Below are 21416 nucleotides of genomic sequence, written 5' to 3' on the forward strand. Positions count from 1 at the left end.
AGGCGACACATGAGAGAGCGGCAGGAAGCCGGTCACTCACGCATGCGCAGTGATGATAGTGAAAAAAAAGGCAGCCCTAAAGATTGATTATAGATTATCAAAAGAAATTCAGTTAGTGTGCTGCCATCCCGTGACTGATGGAGGTAATTACAGGGTTTATATGCAGTTTAAATCTTAAAAATGAATAAATAAAAGCAGCCATAGAGCACAATGATGATATTTGTAATCTGTTTTTAGTCCAGGTTTGGAATTAATTACAACAATAAAAGATGTAATAAAAGATCCAATAATATTTTCAGTATGTAAAATAATAATGTGAAAAGTAATAAGTAATTAAGTCTGGTAAATATTAAATAGTAAAAGAAGTAGTACAGTCATGGAGTAACTCAATATCCACTGGTGAAGAGGCAAAGTATTACTGTATGTATTTGAATAAATGTTAGAATTTATATTAATATATGGGATATTAAGGTTCCAGCCCCCTGCGACCCTACTGAGGATTAAGCGGTGTATGGATAATGGATGGATGGATATATGGGATATATTATAAAACAATACATGATGAACTTGTAGTCAATTCTAACCTTTTTTCAGCATACCTTAAGTCTGAATTAAATAAGCCTGAGTTTATACCTTACATCTTTAAAAAATAAATAAATTAAAAAAAAACTTATTTAATGTGGGGATCAATCATTGTCATTAATCTGATTACTTACTTGAATAACAAGTTGGTATATTAACGCCAGAAAAAAAAGTGTAAAATGCTTATCTTTGCTTATTTTGTCCAACCACTCATCTTAAACCTAAAGTAAATTCAGCTGCTAAATATTCTTCTGTTGATCGTCTCTTTAATAAATCCATTAGCTTCTTTCGCTTTAGCTGATCTGTTTCAGAAATGCAGCTCCTTGAGTGTAACTGAGACGTTAACAAGATGCAGAAGTGAAGCTCAGAGGCGGAAAGAACTTAAATACTTTTACCAAAGTGCAGCACTTATGTACAAACTTGAGTTGCCTCCTTATACTTCACCTCCTGTACAGCAGAGGGACATGTTGCTCCATATTTATCTGACAGCTGTTGGTTCACTCACACATTCACACATGCAAAACATACGAGCTAGTAAAATATAAACTTTTGTTATTAGAAATATAGTCAGAGCTGAAAGTAATCAATTAATCAACTAAAAAAAACAGTCAAAACACTCAAATGATTGACAGAGAATCCATTTACAAGCGTTCCAGTTTGATAAAATGAGCAGCGGGAAGGTTTCACTTTGAACTCTGACAAACCAAACAGTGAATCATACAGTCGAGTTAATCATCTGCAGGTGAATTTATAATGAAAAAAATGAGCTGCAGCCTGTCGGTATAAAAAAAAGAAAACTCCATGTACACATGAATGCTTTAATAATAACAATGTAATGATATAATACATAATAAATAAAAGGCAGCAAGATGCATCACTGTTTGCAGATTGTACTTGAATATTCTTATTAAAGTAACATTTTAAAGGCACCATATTGATTTGTAATAGAGCGTTTTAACAGCTGGTAGGAATAAATAAATCACTCCAATAGAGTTTCACTTCCTTTGGTATCAGAATGTGTCAGTTTAGACCGTTTTCATATGTTAAAGGTGTAACTCCTGGTATTTCAAATCTACTGTATTTCTGTCGGTAGCAACTCATTTAAGGCCTTGATTCACAAATCTGATTATTAACGCCACATCATGTTTACTCTTTATTTTATCGGTTTTCTAATCGTGGTACATTCACTGTTTATACAATTAAAGAACGGAGCCCAAACTTTTTGTTTAACCAATCTGCCCGCTCCCAGTATGCAAATATGGAGTTCAATCCAACTTGTCAAACCCAACTACGCTGTTAATGCTTTATAATTTACTTAATATCTCTACAGACACACACACACCTTGGTTATTGTTCCTGTCCAGGGTGTGGTGGAGCAGTTGAGGTAATTTATTTTCAGAAGCGCCTTTCACAACAACATCAACTTTGTGGTACAAAATATGACACGACTAAACACTGTGAAGGTACACAGACTGTGATAAGCACGTTCACAACACATTTACACTGAAAACAGTCTCTCTCTGGACAAACTATCTTCATGGTGCAGCGATAAAAGACAACCTGAGACATTTTACAGTGCTGTTATCTGTTAGCAGCAACACCCTCTGCAAACATGTGCCCACTGTAAATGAACTGTGTGAAATTATTAGCAGTGGAAAACACTTATTTACTCTATTTGAGAATATTTATTTAAAAGTATAGTTATATAGGTATATTTATCTACCAGCTTTAGTTGCTAGTTGCTTTAGAGATCACCTTATAGTGACGATTCTAATGGAGACATTTTTCCCTTCTCACATTGTTTTATTAAACGGCATAACATGGAACCATTTCACATTAAAATGTCTAAAAATGCCCAGTGTTATTCATTTTGTTAACCTGCAGACTTACATTAACACAAAAGTTTACAACCGTGTCCAAATCTGGAGTTTCATTTTCTGTAAGTGGGCGTTTTAATTTGGTTACCCGACACCGACGTCACATCCTGTAACCTGAAATGCACTAAACACATGATGACACGTCAGAGAATGCGGGCAAAAGAAGAAGTCATCAGACGAGCCAGCCACTCTCTAGTTTGTTTGTTTTTGGTTTTATTTTCTATCCACCGTATTGCTCAGTCATGATGAATCACAGGTACCTGAGTGTGAGGGTTGTAATCATCCATGTGCTGAGCTGTTCCATGACCCAATTCCTGTCATGACTTTGACAACAGTACGAGTCTGAATGATCTGCAAAAAAAAAATCATATTGCAATTATTTTCACGGGTATTGTAATGTTCATTCTTTTACACTAAAACAAATATGGAAATGGTACTGAGATTTTGATGCAGAGTGTCCCAAACACACTGTTCTCTTATGCAAGGTAGGGCAGTTGTTGGCACTGTTACCTCACAGCAAGAAGGTCGCCAGTTCGCGTCCCGCTGAGGACACCCGGGATCTTTCTGCGTGGAGTTTGCATGTTCTCCCCGTGCAGCGTGGGTTCTCTCCGGGTTCTCTGGCTTCCTCCCACAGTCCAAAAACATGTTGAGGTTAATTGGTGATTCTAAATTGTCTGTAGGTGTGAATGTGAGTGTGCTTGGTTGTCTGTCTCTAAGTGTAGCCCTGTGATAGACTGGTGACCTGTCCAGGGTGTCCCCTGCCTTCACCCTGAGTCAACTGGGATAGACTCCAGCCCCCTGTGACCCTGGCGAGGATTACGCAGTGTATAGATAATAGATGGATGGATGGATGTTCATTGGGGTCATTCCACTTCAAACCATCAAACCAACAATTTTTACCTGACCACATCTTATTGCCAGTGTTTTTACAGTATAAAATATAGATATATTTACCTAAATTTAAGAAATTTAGCTGGATGTACTAAATACTTGTCAAGATAGTTAGAAGTTTATATATATAAGAAGTTTTTTATATATTTGCCTGTCAACCCAATTTCAGCCTATTTTGTCACATATTGAAATTTGAGGCCATCTTTCATCTCAAGAACTGTTACAAAAAAAATCCCCCCCAAAAAATCCCTTTAACGTCTCATCGTTCCATTGATTCAGAAGATACAATATTGGACCAGTGGAGCAAATAGTCTGTGGTTATGAGTGAGTTGAAATAACTAAAAATGAAGCTGTCATGAAAAGTTCCAACTTTGACGACATATTAGCCAAAAAATGGAAGTCAACTAGTAGTGTTTTCTGAATCATAAGTGGTTGGATAAAATAATAATACAAGACAAAAAAACACAAAAAAACTGAATCCCTTTTAATGTTGAATACTTGGTGACACAAATGAAAAGGAAGTTTCATAACTGCCTATGCAGGAAGGACAAGTTGCACCACTACAACTAAACTATTTGTAGGTCGCCTCAGGAAAGCAGAAGTGAGTTCCAGAGTTTCAAAATGGTTCTCTAAATATGTGTAAGTTGTTCCAAAAAAATAAAATAAAAATAGGTTTACATTTTTAATTTTCGAACCCCACTTTGTAGATTCAAGTTAAGTCATGTCGTTCTGTATAATTTCTTTGGTAATTATCACTGCCTTAGGGCCTCAGGATGACATCAGCATAATGTGACCATGACCAAATACATAGATGTGGGAGTATAGTGGAAGTTTCCTGGGTGGAAATGTTCATGCCTTGACATATATTTAATGCTAATCTGATGTACTTATGTGAGAAAGACTTTAGTGGTAAATATATTCTCATGATGAACAGTTTGAAACGCTTTCTTGCTTTGTGTTCCATTCAGAATAAACGTGGCCTTCAAGACCAATATCACTGTTAAACTGTGAGAACATGTATATTTTTTTCCTTCAAGCATCTCCTTCAATAATTATATGAATTTAGTAAGTATAAAAGATAACAGTTCACTCTGTTTGTCCAGGCTACAAAGTGGTGTCCAAAGATAAAAGAGGTCCATATTAAAAAACATTATTTTGTTAGAAACTTGTGAAATATTCTAGATTCTGAATCAATGACATGATGGGATATAAGAGTGAAAATATCTGGCTTTAAACGGTAATAGTTCCTGAGATATTGTCATCCAAACATACACTTGTGAAGAGCTTGTATATCATGGAAGGCTTGAGTTTATAATGACTCCTATATCTCTGGGTTTTCTAAGCTGGATGTATTGAAACAAATGTGTCTTTGTCACACACAAAATAAAACAACTATGCATTTAATTGGTCATTAATATACATACAGCAATGTTAATATTTGGTTAAACAACCCTTGGTTATTCTGACCTCAACTAGGCTCTTTTGGTGGCCATCTACAGTTACCTGGTTGTATCTTTGATCACTTCTCTTGACAAAATGACGACAGTTAGACTACGTTTATTGGCTCTCTGACACAAAATTGTTTCTTCAATACAGTCCACAGATTTTCGACCAGGTTTAAATCTGGACTTTGGGAAGGCCAGTTTAAAACTTTACTTCTAGCCTAATAAAGTCATTTTGTTGATGTGTGTTTGGGGTCATTGGAGGTAATTCTTCTTCTTGATTATTCCATTTACTTTGTGTAAAGCATCAGTTCTACTGGCACTAAACCGGCCCTATAGAGCATAACACTGCCACCACCATGCGTGATGGTAGGTTTGGTGTTCTTGGGGTTAAAGGCCTCACCTTCTCAGATCAGAACATATTTCTGATCACTGTGGCCAAAAAACGACATTTCTGTTTCATCTGATCATGTGATCAGCAGAAGCTCCAGTCAGATTTTATGGTGTCACTTCCTTCTTGCACAGCAGCCTCATAGCTCATGTTGGCGTAAAACACTATGAACATCCGTCTTCTAATACATAGCAGATCTGCTTTTTGGTGGTTCTTGGTTGACTCCTGACCATCCTGACCAATTGTCTTTCAGCAGCAAGTAATAGTGTTTTCTTCCCCACTGTGGTAGTGAAACAACTGTACGATGCACTTTATCCTCACAAACAATGGTGTGCGTAGACAATTGTGGAAACTGTGGCTGCTTTGAAGTGGCTCCAAGTGACATTCTTGACTTGTTTACGTCAGTGATTTGTTTTTTCTGCTCATTGCCGGGCCTCTCAGACTGTTTGTGACTGAATCTAATGAGGATATCAAATGTGCCCTATTTAAATACTCTCAGAGGAGTCAGCAGCTGGAGTCAGGTTCATTCATTCACAAAATGTAAAGGCCATGCCACTAAGAAAATCTGATTAACACAGCTGTTGACAGTTTTGTGTGTGTGTGTGTGTGAAAAAGAAGCATGTTTGATTCTATTAGACAGATCAGCAGCGGTGGTGAAGACAATTTTTTTCAGTTTTGCCAAAATTCCACATTCACAAAAGTGACACAAACAAAAACATAATTGTGTTTATGGAGGAATTGGAGCAATACATTTCAACAATGTCTTCCTCACAGAACAAGGAAGTTTTGTTTTTTTTAAGCTTTAATAGCTCTCAAGGTTTTAAGTGAATGTACTGCCCTGCTCTCACTTAGTCCTGATTGCTTTTTAGGTTGTTTTTGCCGTCCTTTTCTGTTTACTAGGGGTCCACTAACTAGGGGTCGGGTTACAGTGGCAGCAGCTAAGACGGTCATTCCAGACGTCACTCTCCCCAGCAACATTTTTCAGTTCCTCTTGGGGGATCCCCAAGGCGTTCCGAGGCCAGATGAGATACATAATCCCTTCACAGAGTTCAAGCTCTACTCTGGTATCTCCAGCCAGTCGGACATACCTGGAAAACCTCCAAAAGTAAGAGGCACCCAAATCAGATGCCTGAAGTTCCTCACCCCGACTCTACATAAAGCTTCCTACGGATGTCAAAGCTCCTCCCTCTGACTCTAAGGAGGTTTGAACTGGATGGACTGGGAAATAGAAGGTGTTGTCTTCCATCTCAGCAGCCTCTTCACCACAGCGGTCTGGTAGAACGTCCACATCGCTGCTGACACAGCACATATTTTGTAATAAAGATTTTAAAAAAGAAAAAAAAAGAAAAACGACAAGACCTCCCATGATCCTTTGCGTCTTTACGATGTCATTAAACAGTGTCTTTTGTTATCTCCAGGCAGCAGAAATCGCATACTGTGTATTTAGACAATGAAAAGTGAAGCCTTAAGAGAACTTAGTAATTTTCTTGAATTAAAAAAGGAAATTTAAAAAGCATATGTGACTCTTTACTCTATCATTTGTCATCTCATAACTGCTCAGATTTAAAGATTTGAAGGAGTTTGACCCCGAGGCTGTAAACTATTCGACTAAAACACGGAGCTGTAGATAAAACTAACTCCACTCAACCAGGTGCAGCAGTAAAACGCTGCTCACACATTGTGCCGTGAGTCTTAACAAACTTACAGTGTCAAACACATCAGATATTTATGTGATCTGAATGTCAACACATTTCCTTCAGCTTTTAATGAATTAGTTATACGTCTTTATTTCTTCTTCTCTTTACATCAAAAGGTTCACACAGCCACAATTTAATATTTTACTGATTCTCAATGACATATTCTCTTTCATCCGAGTGAAGTAATCTTCTGCAATGCAGCCAGCAGCGGTCAGATCACCTGATTGCACACGACTGTATTTTCCTCGGTACTTCCCCATTTCTGCTAAACAGACATTCGCTGCATCTGTTCTGCAGAAACGGAGGCATGTCTTGGCATGTTTATGACGCCCGTGCTGCACAGTGTTGAGACTTCACACAGTTTTTCAAAAAGTACCAGGCATTTGATGTAAATGGAGCACACATGTTCACGTTTGACATTTAAGTCAGCGTCTTAATGTGCGTAGTTTAATTCGAGGTGGTTTTAGTTGAATGAAATGACTCATTGCTTGTGCTCAGTGGAGAGCAAGATGTTTGTTAGTGCAATGCTTTGATGCAACAATAATCACATGACAAGTTGGTTGTTTTGAGTATTTTTCTGTTTATATAATGCATGAAATGACATTAGTGCTCTGTACATTCTGAGAAACAGACATTGTGATTAAATATCTTATCGCTACTATCAGGCCATTAGGACACAAAACAGGCTTGTTGTTGTTCATTCAAAGTGCCCTCTGGGAAAGGAAAATAAGAGTTTATGGCGGAATTATGTAAGCGTCACTTCGAACTGCGTGGCCTGTTGTGATGAAACGTTTTCCATGTGACGCGCTTGCAGCTACTTCAGATGTTGTTTTACTTTCGATCTTGATATGTCATCAGATTTAATGTTTGTTAGTCATCTAGTAGCTTTCAACATCAGTGTCTGGCACAGACAACACCAGTGTGTGGTCAAGTAAGGGTTTCAAAAGGTGTATGTTTATGTGGCGCTGCTGATTAAAGAGTCTAGAACAATCTTGTAAACGAACCTAAGAGAAGGAGGAACTTGGCAGTGACTGACGGGGATTCCTCGCTGTGTGCTTACGTCACGCCCAGTATTTAAGCCTGACTGCTATCAATAGTGCAAACCTGTTCCTTCTTGTCAAGCTACAACTACGGAGCTTTATAAGCACTGAGAGGGAAGCAAAAAGCTGAACTTGTGAAGTTTTCGCGTCGAAGAGACCAACGTCGCTGTAAGAAATGGCTGCCAATGGTGAGTATCTGAACAGATTTCATTGAATTACTTTTATTTAAGCTCCATCTACATCATAATTTTAAGTGTACCTAACCTGTTTTATCCAAATTTTGCCCTCAGATCTCACTGCTGCAATCGAGCTCTGCGCTCGTGAGCTCCGCCAAGCTGGAGACGAACTCTACTGGAGATACAAGCTCCTGGAAATACTGATCAAGAACTACAAGACTGTCGCCAAAATAAGATGAGATGTCCGACCACATCGAGAGGGATCGGATGTTTTAAAACTGGAAGGCGGTGAGCCAAAGCAGAAGAGTCTTGGATATAGACTCATCCCGGATGGGAATATGGCGGCTCTCAAGTGGGATGTACATACACTTGTGGAACTTGTGGAAACACCTTGCTGGAGTCCCTGGATAGGGACTGGCAGTGGACTTGCTTGAACACCGGAGCTTTACGGAGAAATAAAACATGGCGGATGGTGTTGCTCCACTGATTCAGACCGGCGGCTGAGTGGACCAAAGAGGAACATCAGAATGGAAGTCGTCTGCTCCAGATGCTGATAGTCACATGTACATACTGTATGTGGACATTAATGCACATTGTACTCTGTTATAAGGCTGTCACGTTCATGTTAACTGAAGATTTAGAGGACATGTGAAGCGCTTGTGAATCTGCTCAAGACTCTTTGAAGAGTAGCTGTTTAATGGGAGCGCTTAATGGGTTGCTAATAAACGATGCATATTCAGTCAACTCAGTATGTGGTCATATGTATTGTCTGTAATGGTTATGATAGAAAAGAACTCATTCAAATATATAAAAGTATACAAAATATATATATAAAAGTATATAAAAGTATATAAAAAAGCTCTAATATGTCAGCAACATGAAACCTGGCCTTATTCAATGCTCAGATTTCTGTTCTAGAAGTTAATGTAGCACATTAGCACATTTTCAATTAGATAAAACATCATTTGCATGTTTAAAAATACAATTTTTGAAAATTTGTACTACAAAAAATAATTGTCGGAATGAAAGTAATCAGCTGTGGAAGTTTCATGTTGATATCTGTCAGTGGATTTTACCCTAAAGTTCATTTTAAACTGCTGATGAACAGCATCCACTACAGCGGACAGTCGAGTATCTCATCAAAATATTGAAAAAAAATCCAATTCAACATGTTTCACGTCTAAATTATCATATATTCCGCTAATATGTCGACATACTTTAGTTTTTAAGCTAAATAGCTTAAAAAGTTTTAGCCATGACCACAGCATTGACCTCCACAGAGTTGGAAAGGAGCCCCACTTGAAATATCACTTTTAATGGCAAACACAACATTAGTCAACACAGATTCACAGGAGTTTGGTGGATAAATAAACAATACTACAAGATTATGTTGTTAGCTCCTAAACATGTCAGTTTCATTTCTGAGAAATCTTCTGTCGATTCAGTACGTCTGATGGCAGTATAGTGAGAGAAGTTCTGACAGAAATACTTCAGGAAGTACGAAGAGCAACAAAAAAACACACAAGATGGAGGTTGAATGGATTAAAAACACAAAACCATTACCCTGCAAACTGGGATTCATGTAAAACAAGTCATTGCTGAGTAATTCTTTAAGTTTAATGAACTTGGCCTTTAGTATATTGAACAGTCTCAACATTTAAGTTAAATTTACTCAAGTTTACCTGACACACAGTACTTCTTTTCAAATTAATTTCCTTATTTTTTAAGTAAATTCCACTTGTCCATGCTCATAGTGTGAGCTTTATTATTGTAGGTCATCAGTAATTTGTTGCATTGTTTTTTCTTGTCACCTGTAACTCGACTATTGTCTGTCTTAGTTTCGGGTGGATTATGTTTTTAGCCGTTAATGTAGCCTTCAATGAGTAATCTTTAGCAGAAATAAGAAACAGGTCAATGAGATGTTTGTTCTGAGCCCACACACCCAAAGTCAACACACCTTTTCCCTGCAAACAATTTGACTCACCGTAGCAGGAAATGCACAGGTGGAACAGCCAACATTAACAATAGATTTGTTTTACCAAGAAGCTCAAGAAGTCTTTCCAGTGAGCCAACATGAACAACAGCTAACCCAGAACTGAGCTCAGTTTAATGGAACGCAGCAATCGTCAATGTGAATACTTTCACCTGAGCTTTTCCTGCTTTGATGTGTCAAAATGCCTTCTGGGAAAAGAGTGGTTTGAGCGGTTTATTACATGGTGCACAGCCCCATCTAGAGCCATAAAAGCTCTTACTCATGACTTGTACACAGACTTACTGGACATTATCATTGAAGGCATACTGTAGGAAATAGTATTTTGCTCTGGGAGGGACGAGAAGACTGATACAATTCCCATAATTGAGACAAAGATGGAGCCAGCACACTGCTAGCTTAGCCCAACATAAAGACTGGAACTAAAGCGTTAGCATGCACCGCTAAAGCCCGCTAACAAACATGTTATATCTTGTTTAATCAGTAAAGAAATTTTAAGTCTGTATGGGGAATAATGTGGCAGCTTATTTCCTGGTTGGGAACACAAACGTCCCGTCCTGTAACATCCAATGATGGCATGGCAGCTGCTAATGCTAAAAACCCAGCACATAACCCCACCTTTGCTTGTAAAACTACAGATTTCCACTTGTAAACTATCCTAAAAATCAAACAAATAGGTTTTACAACATTAATTAGTGAGTTTTAGAGGGACTGATGTGTTTTTTTTAACCCCTTGGACAGAGCTACGCTAATAGTTTTCCCTTTTTCCGGTCTTTATGCTAAGCTAAGCTAAGCTAAGCTAGGCTGCTGGCTGTAGCCTCTTATTTAGCATTCAGACATGACATGATATTGATATTTTCATATTTTCATCTCTGCAAGAAAATGAATAAACATATGTACCAAAATGTTTAATTATTTAATTAATATGGAAGTTATTTCTCTAATTATTAACTGCGGAGGCTAACATGTTACAAATATAACCATCACCATTTCCAAGATCTCAAGATAAATCCTAAAATTGTTTAACAATGAAATAATTATACAAATAAAGAAAGAAAAAAAACGCACTCAATTTAGAATAACATAAAAAGCAGCAAATGCCTCACATTTCAAATGAAACACCAAGTTTGGCATTGTTTGCTTGATAAATTATTTACACAATCCAATATCAAAATAGTCATTAATCTTCTGTAAACGGATTATTCTACTAATTGTTGTCAATAACTAGATACATGTGGGGAGAAAAAAAAAAGTTCCTGAAGTCATTTCACACATCTAGATGAAGGAGAACACACTGGTGACACACTGACGGAAATCAAACCCATAAACATACACAAAACGTGAAATAAAAACAGCAGCAGAACATTGTAAATTCAGGCACTTAAAGGATCCTTACTTTATTTTGTGTGGTAATACAAAAAGCATACAGAATTATAGAGGATAGGAGAGAAGATCCCTTTCATTGAATTCCATTAGATCGTACACATAAAATGACTAATAATTACATACAAGCCTTTTCTCTGTAGCTACATCCACAAGTACCCCAGCCTTCCACCAGTAGCATGCATGGTCTCGTTGCTGTAAACGCATCTCAACAGTTCTTCATACCCATTGGTATTTCGCAGGTTGAAGAAGAAGAAGGAAAAAAAAAAAAAAAACAAAAAGACAGAACTATACTGTTAAGTATACCATCAAGCGATGTAACTTCATCCACAGATCACTCCCATCACACCAGGATGACGCTTCTAAACGTGATTTTAAACGTTTTCCCCAGAGCTGCACTGAAGCACGTTGGGAGTTAGTTGTTGTTCCAAAAGGACTGCGAGTTGTTTTAATGATTCAGTCTTTGACAAGGATTAATCTGGGCCCCCCCCTCCCCAAGTAACCCCTCCCATCATCTGCATGTATAAAACAATACAACGAGCCAACGTGGGCCTATTAGACAGAAATAACATCTAATTATGACATGACATACAAACTGAGAGATACATCATATTGCAGGAGGGAAAAGGATCAGCTCACCCAAATCACACCAAACATTTCCTCACTTACCTCTAGTGGTAACTAGTGGTATAATCCGCCCCACATGCAGGTTTTTATGGGTATGTTTTCTTTAGTGGAAGGAAAATGGGTTTTACTGTCAGGCTTGTGGTTTAGTCACAGGGATGCTCCTGCCTCGACAATGATTAGGAGGATTTTTACCCTCACTGTATTCAGACAGAGACAAATATCTCAAAGTCTATGACTGTCTGCATGACTAGATACCACTACTGTTAAGTGAGAAAATATGTTTAATATATATATATATATGTATATAAATTTGGGTGAATCAACCCTTTAACATTGACTCAACTGAAGCTAGCCCACTTGGCTAACAATTCCCAGTCTATTAGTATAAGCAGCCACTAATAATCATTGTAAAGTTTGTGTAGCATGTTCAAAGATCCAAATCTGAACCTGTTCTTCCTGCATCATCAGATTCAGTACTTAAAAAAAAAAAAAGTAGCAGAAGCATTGTATTTATTTTTTTCAGATGTGCAGAGGAATGATTTTAGAGTATGCACATAGCTCAAAAGCTGTAGACAAAATAAGTGAGATCTCTTTTTTTTTTCCTTTTACCATAGTTGCTAAGGTTCATAATTTTCAATCTCTTCTTCACAAGTGGGTTCCTCAACCCATGAAAAATACCTATAAATACTATCCTACCTACAGGGCTATTGACTGTGCAAAATAGCTGATAAATGGCAGGCTACTCCAAGCATCGACTAGCAACATAAATAGAAATGGAAGACTAGCCGCATTCTAGAAACTCAGAATGGACCCTCGCAAGAACAGAAAAAGTAATAAAAGAAATTCGTCAGACTTGAGGTTTATTTCTTCATTTAAGCCAAATTCTATGAGGGCCAAATTACCCACCGCACACCTACTGATGCAGGAACTCGAGTGTTGATCCTCTGTGTCCTCCTCAAAAATACAATGAGGAAGAAAAGAGGATGGAAAATTTAAAGAGAAAAATCAGGTAAACATTCAGGTAGTCTGTTCTAACAGTAACCCTAAGCATGTACTCCCAACACAAGTGGGAATGATCAGGTGGAAGCAGGAGACCTGCGCAAAGAGTGCAAAGAGCATCAATAGCCGTGTGTTTTGCTATCCGTTATCCTTTGCATAAGCATGTGGGAGAGTGTGGAGACCAGCTTTCAGATTCTGGCCAGATCTTGAAGTGATGTAGAGATGATGTTTCCGTGGTGTAGAAGGGGAAACTTGGCCTCAGTCAGTATCTTCATATCCACCATGACTACTGTGGCTGCCACCTGCTGTGTTGTCTGATGTCATCTAACGTTAACAGAACCCCCATCTGTTCGTAGTGTTGATGTTTTTAAGTAAATCCAGCTTTGCGGCGGCAGATTATTTACCTCAGCCAGTCGTTTTTCATTTAGAGACCGTTCCATCCAGCCAACTGTTACTTGGTGAAGCCCACCACCGATCAGATTGCACTGTGATAATATGGACAACCACCAAAATGTCATCCGGAATAGATGTATAAACAGGCTCCCCAACCAAAATAGATTGTCTCATTAACGTGAAGTCTGTCTTATTACGTGAAGTCCTTCAACCAATTAAATAACACAGACCATAGCCAGATCTTTCAGTCCAACAAATCAGGTGTTTTCATTTAGTAAATGCGGCCACCACGGCCCACATGAGTTCGTTGGCGTTGGGCTTTGTGCTCTCTTTCTCGGGCTCCAGCTCTAGCAGAGTGTGGACTCTCTTCATGCCCAGGTCGTACTGGTCGTCTTGGAGTGGGGCGAAGGCGTTCTCAAGGACGTCGGAGGAGTGAGCCAGAAGAATCAGGGCCAGAACTCGCTTGTCCATGCGGTGGGGATCATTGACCCACTTCTCCAAAACCGAGTCCTGGACTTTCTTGACAAGGCGCTGCAGGCAACAACACGAAGATGTGTTTTACCGATGCATCACATTTGAACATTACACACATTCAACCAGGTGAAAGGTCGAATTCAGAAAATACAAATAGTATTAGCTTCACAATGTGTTCATTAAATGAGAGTTAAAGGAGAAGAGCGACACGAATCACATTTAACACAGTGAAAGGTTTAGCATAAAGACTTGAAAAAGAGGAAACCACTACCCTGGCTCTGTTCAAAGGTAAAAATACACACTAACCACAAGCAGCAGCTCTACAGCGTACTATCACGTCGCTCATCATTTCAGAGTAATTGTGTTGTAATGTGTTGCTTTAAGCTCTCAGACTTTAGAACAAAGTCTTGGCTTTAGCTTCATGTTTAGCAATATCTTGAACCTGCAGGAGTGAGACAGCAGTTTTTACCCCTGAAGAAAAAAACTCCACTGTTGTTAATTAGCATAAATTGCTAGAGGATTTTTTTTCCTCTCTTTCTTTCAACTTATATATTAAAATGAGGACAGTAGCCACTACATGAGGCACACGTCTAAAAATAATCACCAGTAATTACTCGTTTGCAACATTATTATGCTTTCTTGTAACGCCAGATCAAAAGGAAGGCTTCGTTTGAACTACGAGAAAATGAAAATATCATCATGTAGCTTTAATGTTGTAACATAGAACAAATAACATCCTGATACCCAGGAACAAAAAAATTCTCTTTTCTGATCCACTGATGTGTTTAAGTCCTTCCTTTTCACCATCAATAATAAACATAATGTTATTTTACTGTTAATAGTTTCACATCATTAACAATAAAGAAAAGGAAATCAGATTTCTTTGCTAGCAGGCTGAACAGAGGACAGAGAAACAAAATAAACATGCATGTTTTTTGGAGTAATACTGAAGAGTAAGGACCACACCAGTATTTAAATGGGCCAAAGTGGCATCTGCGGCTAAATTTATATGCCATTTAAAGAACTGTAGCTAAGCAGCTCTTTTGCTTTGGCAGAGACATGAGATAAAATAAATATAAACTTCCCCTCATTTGGATTGCGATTTTTATCAAAAGAGAGCACAGGGGATGTAATTTGTAGAGCTGTATGTCAGTCGTACTTTAATGAGGTCTGCTAAAAGATAAACTGTGCAAATATAAGACAATGAGGATGTGACTATTTCTCTCATAAAAGATGATCACCTGTGTGCAGACTAAACAAAATTGACAGGGATGCACGATATATCAGCAACCACATCGGTATCGGCTGATATTGGTGTTTTTTCCCGCATATCGGTAAAGGTCCGATGAACAAATTTACAATTTCATTCAGCAGACGCTTTTATCCAAAGCGACGTACATCTGAGAGCAGATACAACACAAGCAAGGATCTAGTCAGGAGACAACAATCTGGATCAGTGCCATAGAACAAGTGTGATAGGGCGTCGATGCCAACAGCAGGCTGTGTGGGGGTTAATAGGATTTGATTGTGTGTTTGTTTTCGGGCAGTCAAGTACAAAGGTGTTCAGTGAAGAGCTGGTCTTTAGTCTTTTCTTAAAGACTGAGAGTGAGTCAGCAGATTGAACAGAGTTTGGTAACTCGTTCCATCACCGCGGAACCACAGAGGAGAAGAGTCTAGCTATCGACCTCGGGCCCGGTTGTGATAGTTGTATCAGGAAGGAGTGTAGATCTGAATGAGAGAGTTCAGGTAGGAGGGAGCTGTTCTCGTTGTGGTTTTGTAAGCAAGTGTCAAGGTTTTGAATTTGATGCGGGCAGCAGCTGGAAGCCAGTGAAGCGATCGTCAATATGAAAAAATATGTTTAAATATGTTTTATTTTTGTAGCGTAGTGAAGAAGACTATGTGGTCTAATTTGGGCTTCTTTTCAATAGTTGTCACGTTCTCACAGTCCTTACTTCTACTCATTTTTCGATGTGAACAAAAACTGAGTATCGACATTAGTAGCATCGGTTATCAGCGCTATCAGAAATCTTAATATCGGATATCGTATCGGCCAGAAACTTTAATATCGTGCATCACTAAAAAAAAATGACCGTGGCGCCGTTAAGTATTAACTTCCAAGTCACAGGGTTCACGAAAAACCGGCTGAGCTATTTTAACTCCAATACTTGCAAAGCTTGACTGACTTGATTTTGCAACAAAGATAAAGTGAACATTCCTGCTCCATACCTGTTTAATGGTGCTGTTGGTGAGCGGATGTGTGGTCATGTCAAAAAGCAAGAAGTTCTGTTTCTCTGTAGTGAGAACTCCTTTCTCCACCAGGTTTTTTGCCAGACGTTCTCTGACATTTCTCAGCTGGTAGTGCAGCTTGAGGGGATTCCAGGTCTCTCCTGCAAGAAAACGTTTTAGGCATAATTAAATAATGCAGTGTACATCAATGTCATGTCATAACTTCCCCTTTTTGAGTTGAAAGAAGAGTATAATAGATCATTTCAAAGCTGCTTTTGGTGCTGCTGTGTTGTTAAAGACAATGCTCATAAACTATAACATTACAAATGACTGTCAACTTTTACCTTTCGATGCAATAGTACTCGCAAATCTGATGGTATACAACAGCAACAACAGCACAAACTATTAAAATAAAAACATCCAGTGACCAAAAGAGAGGCGTACTACGAAGCAAGTTTGACATAGCCAGGCTTTCTTTGTTTGAACTGGTTTAGTTTCACATAATAAAGAATAATCTGGCTCTGAAACGCTCTGGTGAAGGAAGCGGCTTCGGTGTTCATTCAAAACAGTAACAGCACTGAGATTAAAGTGGATTATACACCAAAGAAGCTAGCAGGGCTGCCTGAGAGCCTGATCCAAACCATCAGGAAATCTTCACATTTTCACTGTGGTAGTTTGCTGTAGCGAAGAAAACAGCAGCAGAAGGGAAGGACAGAGCTCCTGAAATGAGCAACCAATGACAGCCTTATACCTGCAATCCAACATCAGAAACTCAGATTAAAGTTGGGTAGACAAAACCTAAAACCCACACTGACTTTCTTTGTTGACCCAGGCTCTTTTCACAAGGCCTGCTCTCATAAAAGTATTTTATACGCGTCACGCAACTCTTCCGTCTGCACAAAATGTACCGATTGTGTGGCACCTACTTCAGTCCAGAGGAACAGGTTGTTACAATGGAGAGCCATGAAGAATATTAGAAAAATATTATGGTTTAAAGTCCTGCTGCTGCAAAGGATGTAAGAAAAAAAGGGTAGTAGAAAATTGATATTCCACCAAGTTAATATATTTATTTAGCCACTCGTTGCACTCTGAATGCAGCTGCTTATTGACAGCTGCTTATTAGAACTCTGAAATTTTAAACTTCACACGTTTAAACACGATACTCAAGAAGTGCATTTAGGTCTGTTTAGGTAACTGCACAGCTTTGTTCAGTGGGATTACTCACACACCGCTCAACAGGTTTATGGGTATAATATATTCCCTCAGGAAAGAATGTGTATCACTCATAGAGAATATCTTCAGGAAAAGAATTAGTGAAAGGGCGATGCTTCTTACAAATCATTTACATACCAAACTCTGATCATACAATCTTCAGGTTAGCGGCGTAGCACAAGTTACCGCAGTGATCTAACCAGGTTAAAAGAGAGCCACCTTTGTCACACTGCGAACTCTGACTGTCACCTCAACACACCTCGCTAACCCATCAATCTTGCTTCATAATACACTGCAACCCTCAGGTGAAATAATGAGTAGATTACAGGTTTGGTTAGCAAACTCAGCACGGCTTATCTCACCACTCAGTAACTCTATCCAGCTCTGGACAGTCTCTGGAGGTTGGGTTTCTTTGATGTGCTTCAAGGCCTCATCCAGCAGCACATCTCCTGTCGGAGCATCAGACTTGCAGATCACCTAGCCAAACAAAAGGAAACATATTTAACTAGGGTGATGGCTATAGTCTCCCTAACTCTTGACCTACACTTGCATCCTGTGTAAACAGGATTTACAGGGAGTGAGAGGCGCGAAATTGTTGGCAAGGAACCACCTCCTAGAAGAAATACAAACAGAACCAAAGAGTGACGAGTGTCTAGAACTATACTCAGGCCTAGACTTCAGGGGTGATGGAAGGGAAAGGTCCCCTTTACTATATTATATTAATATGTGTATTTGCCCCTCCCTTTGAGAAAAACATACAAGAAGCAAAGGATTCCTTCAAAAGTTTACTTATAGATGCAACAACGTCCCCAACAGAGGCGGGTCTTTTTTTTCCCCCTTCAAGAAGCAAATATGTGGAGAATGTGCAGAAGGTTTTCGACATGAGCAGAAACATATGAGTTGTTGGAGCAACATGCATTTTTGAAAGGGCTACTTTGGCAAATAAAATACAGAAAAGGGAGGCGGAAAAAAGTACATCATGCCTCCTGTATGTGTGTTGACTCATGAGGGACAGCAGTAAATAAGAAAAGTTGGATCTACAGAAAGCTAGCAAGAAAGCCTAAGAGCTTTTCTCCATTATATCCCATTATATTGTAAATTGTCACCCACATCCTGAATTGTGTGTTTTTCCCATACATGAATAAAGACATTTCCACCATAAATTGATGCAGAAAAGGAAAAATTCAGAGATTTCACAAGAATGCATATTCAAATTCAATCCATGCCTCTAGTGCTACCAAAAAAACAAAAACCATTTGGCATGGCATTTTCCCTCCCAAACACCTGACTCCATTATCATGCTCCTCACCTTCCTGGCCAGGAGGCTTTTCCTCCTCACACCGCAGGCCTCCAGCTGTAGCCTCCCCCTGAGGGCTAGCTCCACCAGCATACACCCACGGAGGCCGGAAGAAATACAGTCGTTCCAGAAAGACGTGTAGCCCTGGAAGGAGGAGTGAGAGGAGAGAAAAAAAAAACACACACTTGCTTACTTAGCTGACGTGTTGGTTGGTGGACATGCAAAGCGGCTAGCGGTACTTCCAGGTTGTAGGAGGGGGGTGGTGGGAGTCACGTCGCACCTGGCAAGTTGTCAAGAAAACTGGACAGGTAACGCAAGAAACCACAGCGACTTAGCTAAAACTGCTCAGTTAGCTTCGGGCATTTGCTGTCATTCGAGCAAAAACCAATAAGCACAAACAACTGTTAGCTAACTTAGCTAATGGTATTTTGACAGCTTTATATACAAGCTACTTGGCAGGTTTGCTAATAAGCTTAACAGCAACACACACTTGACACACAAATCCACGAAAACATCAATACAACTCGAATAAACCAAGTTAGCTTTGTTGACATTTGCAAACACGGTCGGTGACGCAACGTAAACACTATGTTAGCTAATGTTGCACATAACGAACAAGTTACTAGCTAGGCTGGGTGACGGATTTGTACAGACTGCCCACACCTCTCGATCCTTGAGGCCCAAGAGCAGCACTTCCTCCATGAGTGTGAGCCTGGTTTCCTTCGAGTCCCCCTTGTCGTCGTCTTCCTCCTCCCCGCGGCGCGCCTCGTCCTCCTCCCCGCCGGACTCCCTCTCCTTGTCGGCGGCGGCGCTGCGAATGGCCTCGGTCCTCCTCTGGACGAGGCCCGAGGTTCTCTGCGTGAGAGAAGTCATAGCTGCGGCTGCGAAACGAACAGATCCGAAGAAAAGCGTCTGCCTCGACCAGAGGGGGAGCCGCGCAGCATGTAACCTGGATGTTAAAGGTGAAAACGGCGAAACGGTAGACCGATCGACTGAAGACGGCCGTTGGCGTTAAGCTCGGCTCGGGATTCCTGCATAGACTCTGCCCACTTCCTGATCCAACATGGTGGCGCTGCCCGTGACGTCGATGTGCTCTGAACGCAGCCGCGGACGCGTCCCTCGTGGTGCCTTCAGGGCCGTCGGAATTACCGTGAAATTAAACGCTGATCACATACGGTGCTGTACAGACGAGCGTTGTTATGATCCTGAGACACTGGGGGCCTTAGTCCAGCCCACAAATCAATCAAAAACACTGACAACTCTGATTTTATTTAAAAAAACAAAAACAGCACAAGTTATGATTATACGAGGAACAGGTTGTTATAATGGAGAGCTGTGAAGAATATAAAACATATTATAGTACAAAGTGCTGATACTGCAAATTATATAAGAGAGGTATTCTGGCAGAAAACTGTTAGTCGTGAAAGTTAATATATTTATTTTACCACTCAGTGCACTCTTTAAAGGTCATGCATTAGCACCTAATGCTCAACAAGGACATTAAGGTCTGTCACCTAATGGAGGGAGGGTATCACTTTAGTTTTTGGCCAAATCAAAGTGAAATTAAAGTTAATGATTGAATATTTTCTGTGATAAATACCAATAGACGAATCAGTTTTTCTAATCCGTGTTCTATTAGCTGCAGTTCTCTCAAATGTTTTTACTTTAACCTCTTAATTGCACCATTCTTAAATTATTTCAGAGGAAACGTGATATATATAAAAAAAGGAGACATTTACTTTCTTTCTATGCTCAACCTATGTTCCACATTAATATCACAGTGATCGCAGGTTCTTCTAGAACTGTTTGCCTGGAATTAGTCTTATTTAGGATGATTCACAAAGATGTGCCATGTGATGAACCTTTAGCTAGACCAGGGTTACTAATTTTACCTGTGAGATTACATATCTTAAAGGTTATTGATGCTTTTTATTCTTAATAATGACAATAATAATCAGAATTTTATTTTATTTTATTTTATTTAAGCTAATTTAAGTTCATTAGAGTAATTAATCATTAAAATAGTTCAGGAGAACAGATGCAGGTGCTTGTGAGGGTAGAAAGTTAATCCATAAAGTCACATATCACAACATATCAAAGAATAATCAGAGCAAATCTGTTGTCTTGAGGTGACAAACTTAGTGTTGCACTGAACAGTGTTTTGGATCCACAGATTGACTTCAGTTAAGCTTTTTAAAACAAGTACATCTGTACTGAGACGTTCAGAGATGTGACTGCTTTCTAAGAGAGACAAAAAAAACGAGATTATTTTGTGATCTTTGAAAACAAAAAAGATGTTGATATACAGGAAATACATTTATATTATTCAACAAAAAAAAATTCACTCAAGACATCATGTAAAACCAGCTGTAACCACAAGGTGGCAGGCTGCAGCTAGGAGATGTGCAGCTCTGGTGTCCTTTCTTACTTCCTTAACTTGGTGCTGCTGAATCCCCTTATATATGTATATTTGTTGTCACAATCTCTGAGACTAAATTAGACTAGCTATAGATTTAAAATAAACTCATCAGAGGGAAAACTATCTCATTAATTAACCCTGTGTCAGCGGTATTTCTGACACTGTGCTTATAGTCAATGCTGGTATCTCTTTGTTGGCTCGTGCTGCTGTATGTCAGGTATTATAGGAGCACTTCACCCTGGCAGAGGTCCACCGCTGATGATGATTTAGCAAATAAGCTCCCAAATGTCCTCCACTTGA

General features: G+C 39.2%; 1 protein-coding gene and 1 long non-coding RNA gene across 2 annotated transcripts; one reads left to right on the forward strand and one right to left on the reverse strand.

Moving 5' to 3' along the window:
- Positions 1 to 7945: 7945 nt before the first annotated feature.
- On the forward strand, positions 7946 to 8844 carry LOC103364535 (uncharacterized). The gene is made up of 2 exons (XR_520551.1): positions 7946 to 8108; positions 8211 to 8844. It is a non-coding gene; the product is annotated as an uncharacterized LOC103364535 (long non-coding RNA).
- A 2139-nt stretch (positions 8845 to 10983) lies between these two features.
- LOC103364537 (Golgi phosphoprotein 3-like) lies at positions 10984 to 19751 on the reverse strand. The gene is made up of 5 exons (XM_008291685.1): positions 19361 to 19751; positions 18710 to 18841; positions 17763 to 17877; positions 16189 to 16349; positions 10984 to 14019 (listed from the first exon to the last, which is right to left on the reverse strand). The coding sequence occupies exons 1-5, from the start codon at positions 19568 to 19570 to the stop codon at positions 13756 to 13758; spliced, it is 882 nt and encodes a 293-aa protein (XP_008289907.1). The 5' UTR covers positions 19571 to 19751; the 3' UTR covers positions 10984 to 13755.
- Positions 19752 to 21416: the final 1665 nt, after the last annotated feature.

Source organism: Stegastes partitus, unplaced genomic scaffold (assembly GCF_000690725.1).
Source record: "Stegastes partitus isolate 25-593 unplaced genomic scaffold, Stegastes_partitus-1.0.2 Scaffold755, whole genome shotgun sequence".
Classification (NCBI taxonomy): domain Eukaryota; kingdom Metazoa; phylum Chordata; class Actinopteri; family Pomacentridae; genus Stegastes; species Stegastes partitus.

Bases quoted from the DNA above. Each gene is read 5' to 3' on its own strand.
- LOC103364537 (XM_008291685.1), bottom strand. From the start codon at position 19,570: ATGACTTCTCTCACGCAGAGAACCTCGGGCCTCGTCCAGAGGAGGACC. The intron at 18,842-19,360 runs GTGTGGGCAGTC...TCCTCCTTCCAG, and splicing joins TGGGCCTCAAGGATCGAGAG to GGCTACACGTCTTTCTGGAA. The intron at 14,020-16,188 runs GTATGGAGCAGG...TGTTGCCTGCAG, and splicing joins CCAACAGCACCATTAAACAG to CGCCTTGTCAAGAAAGTCCA.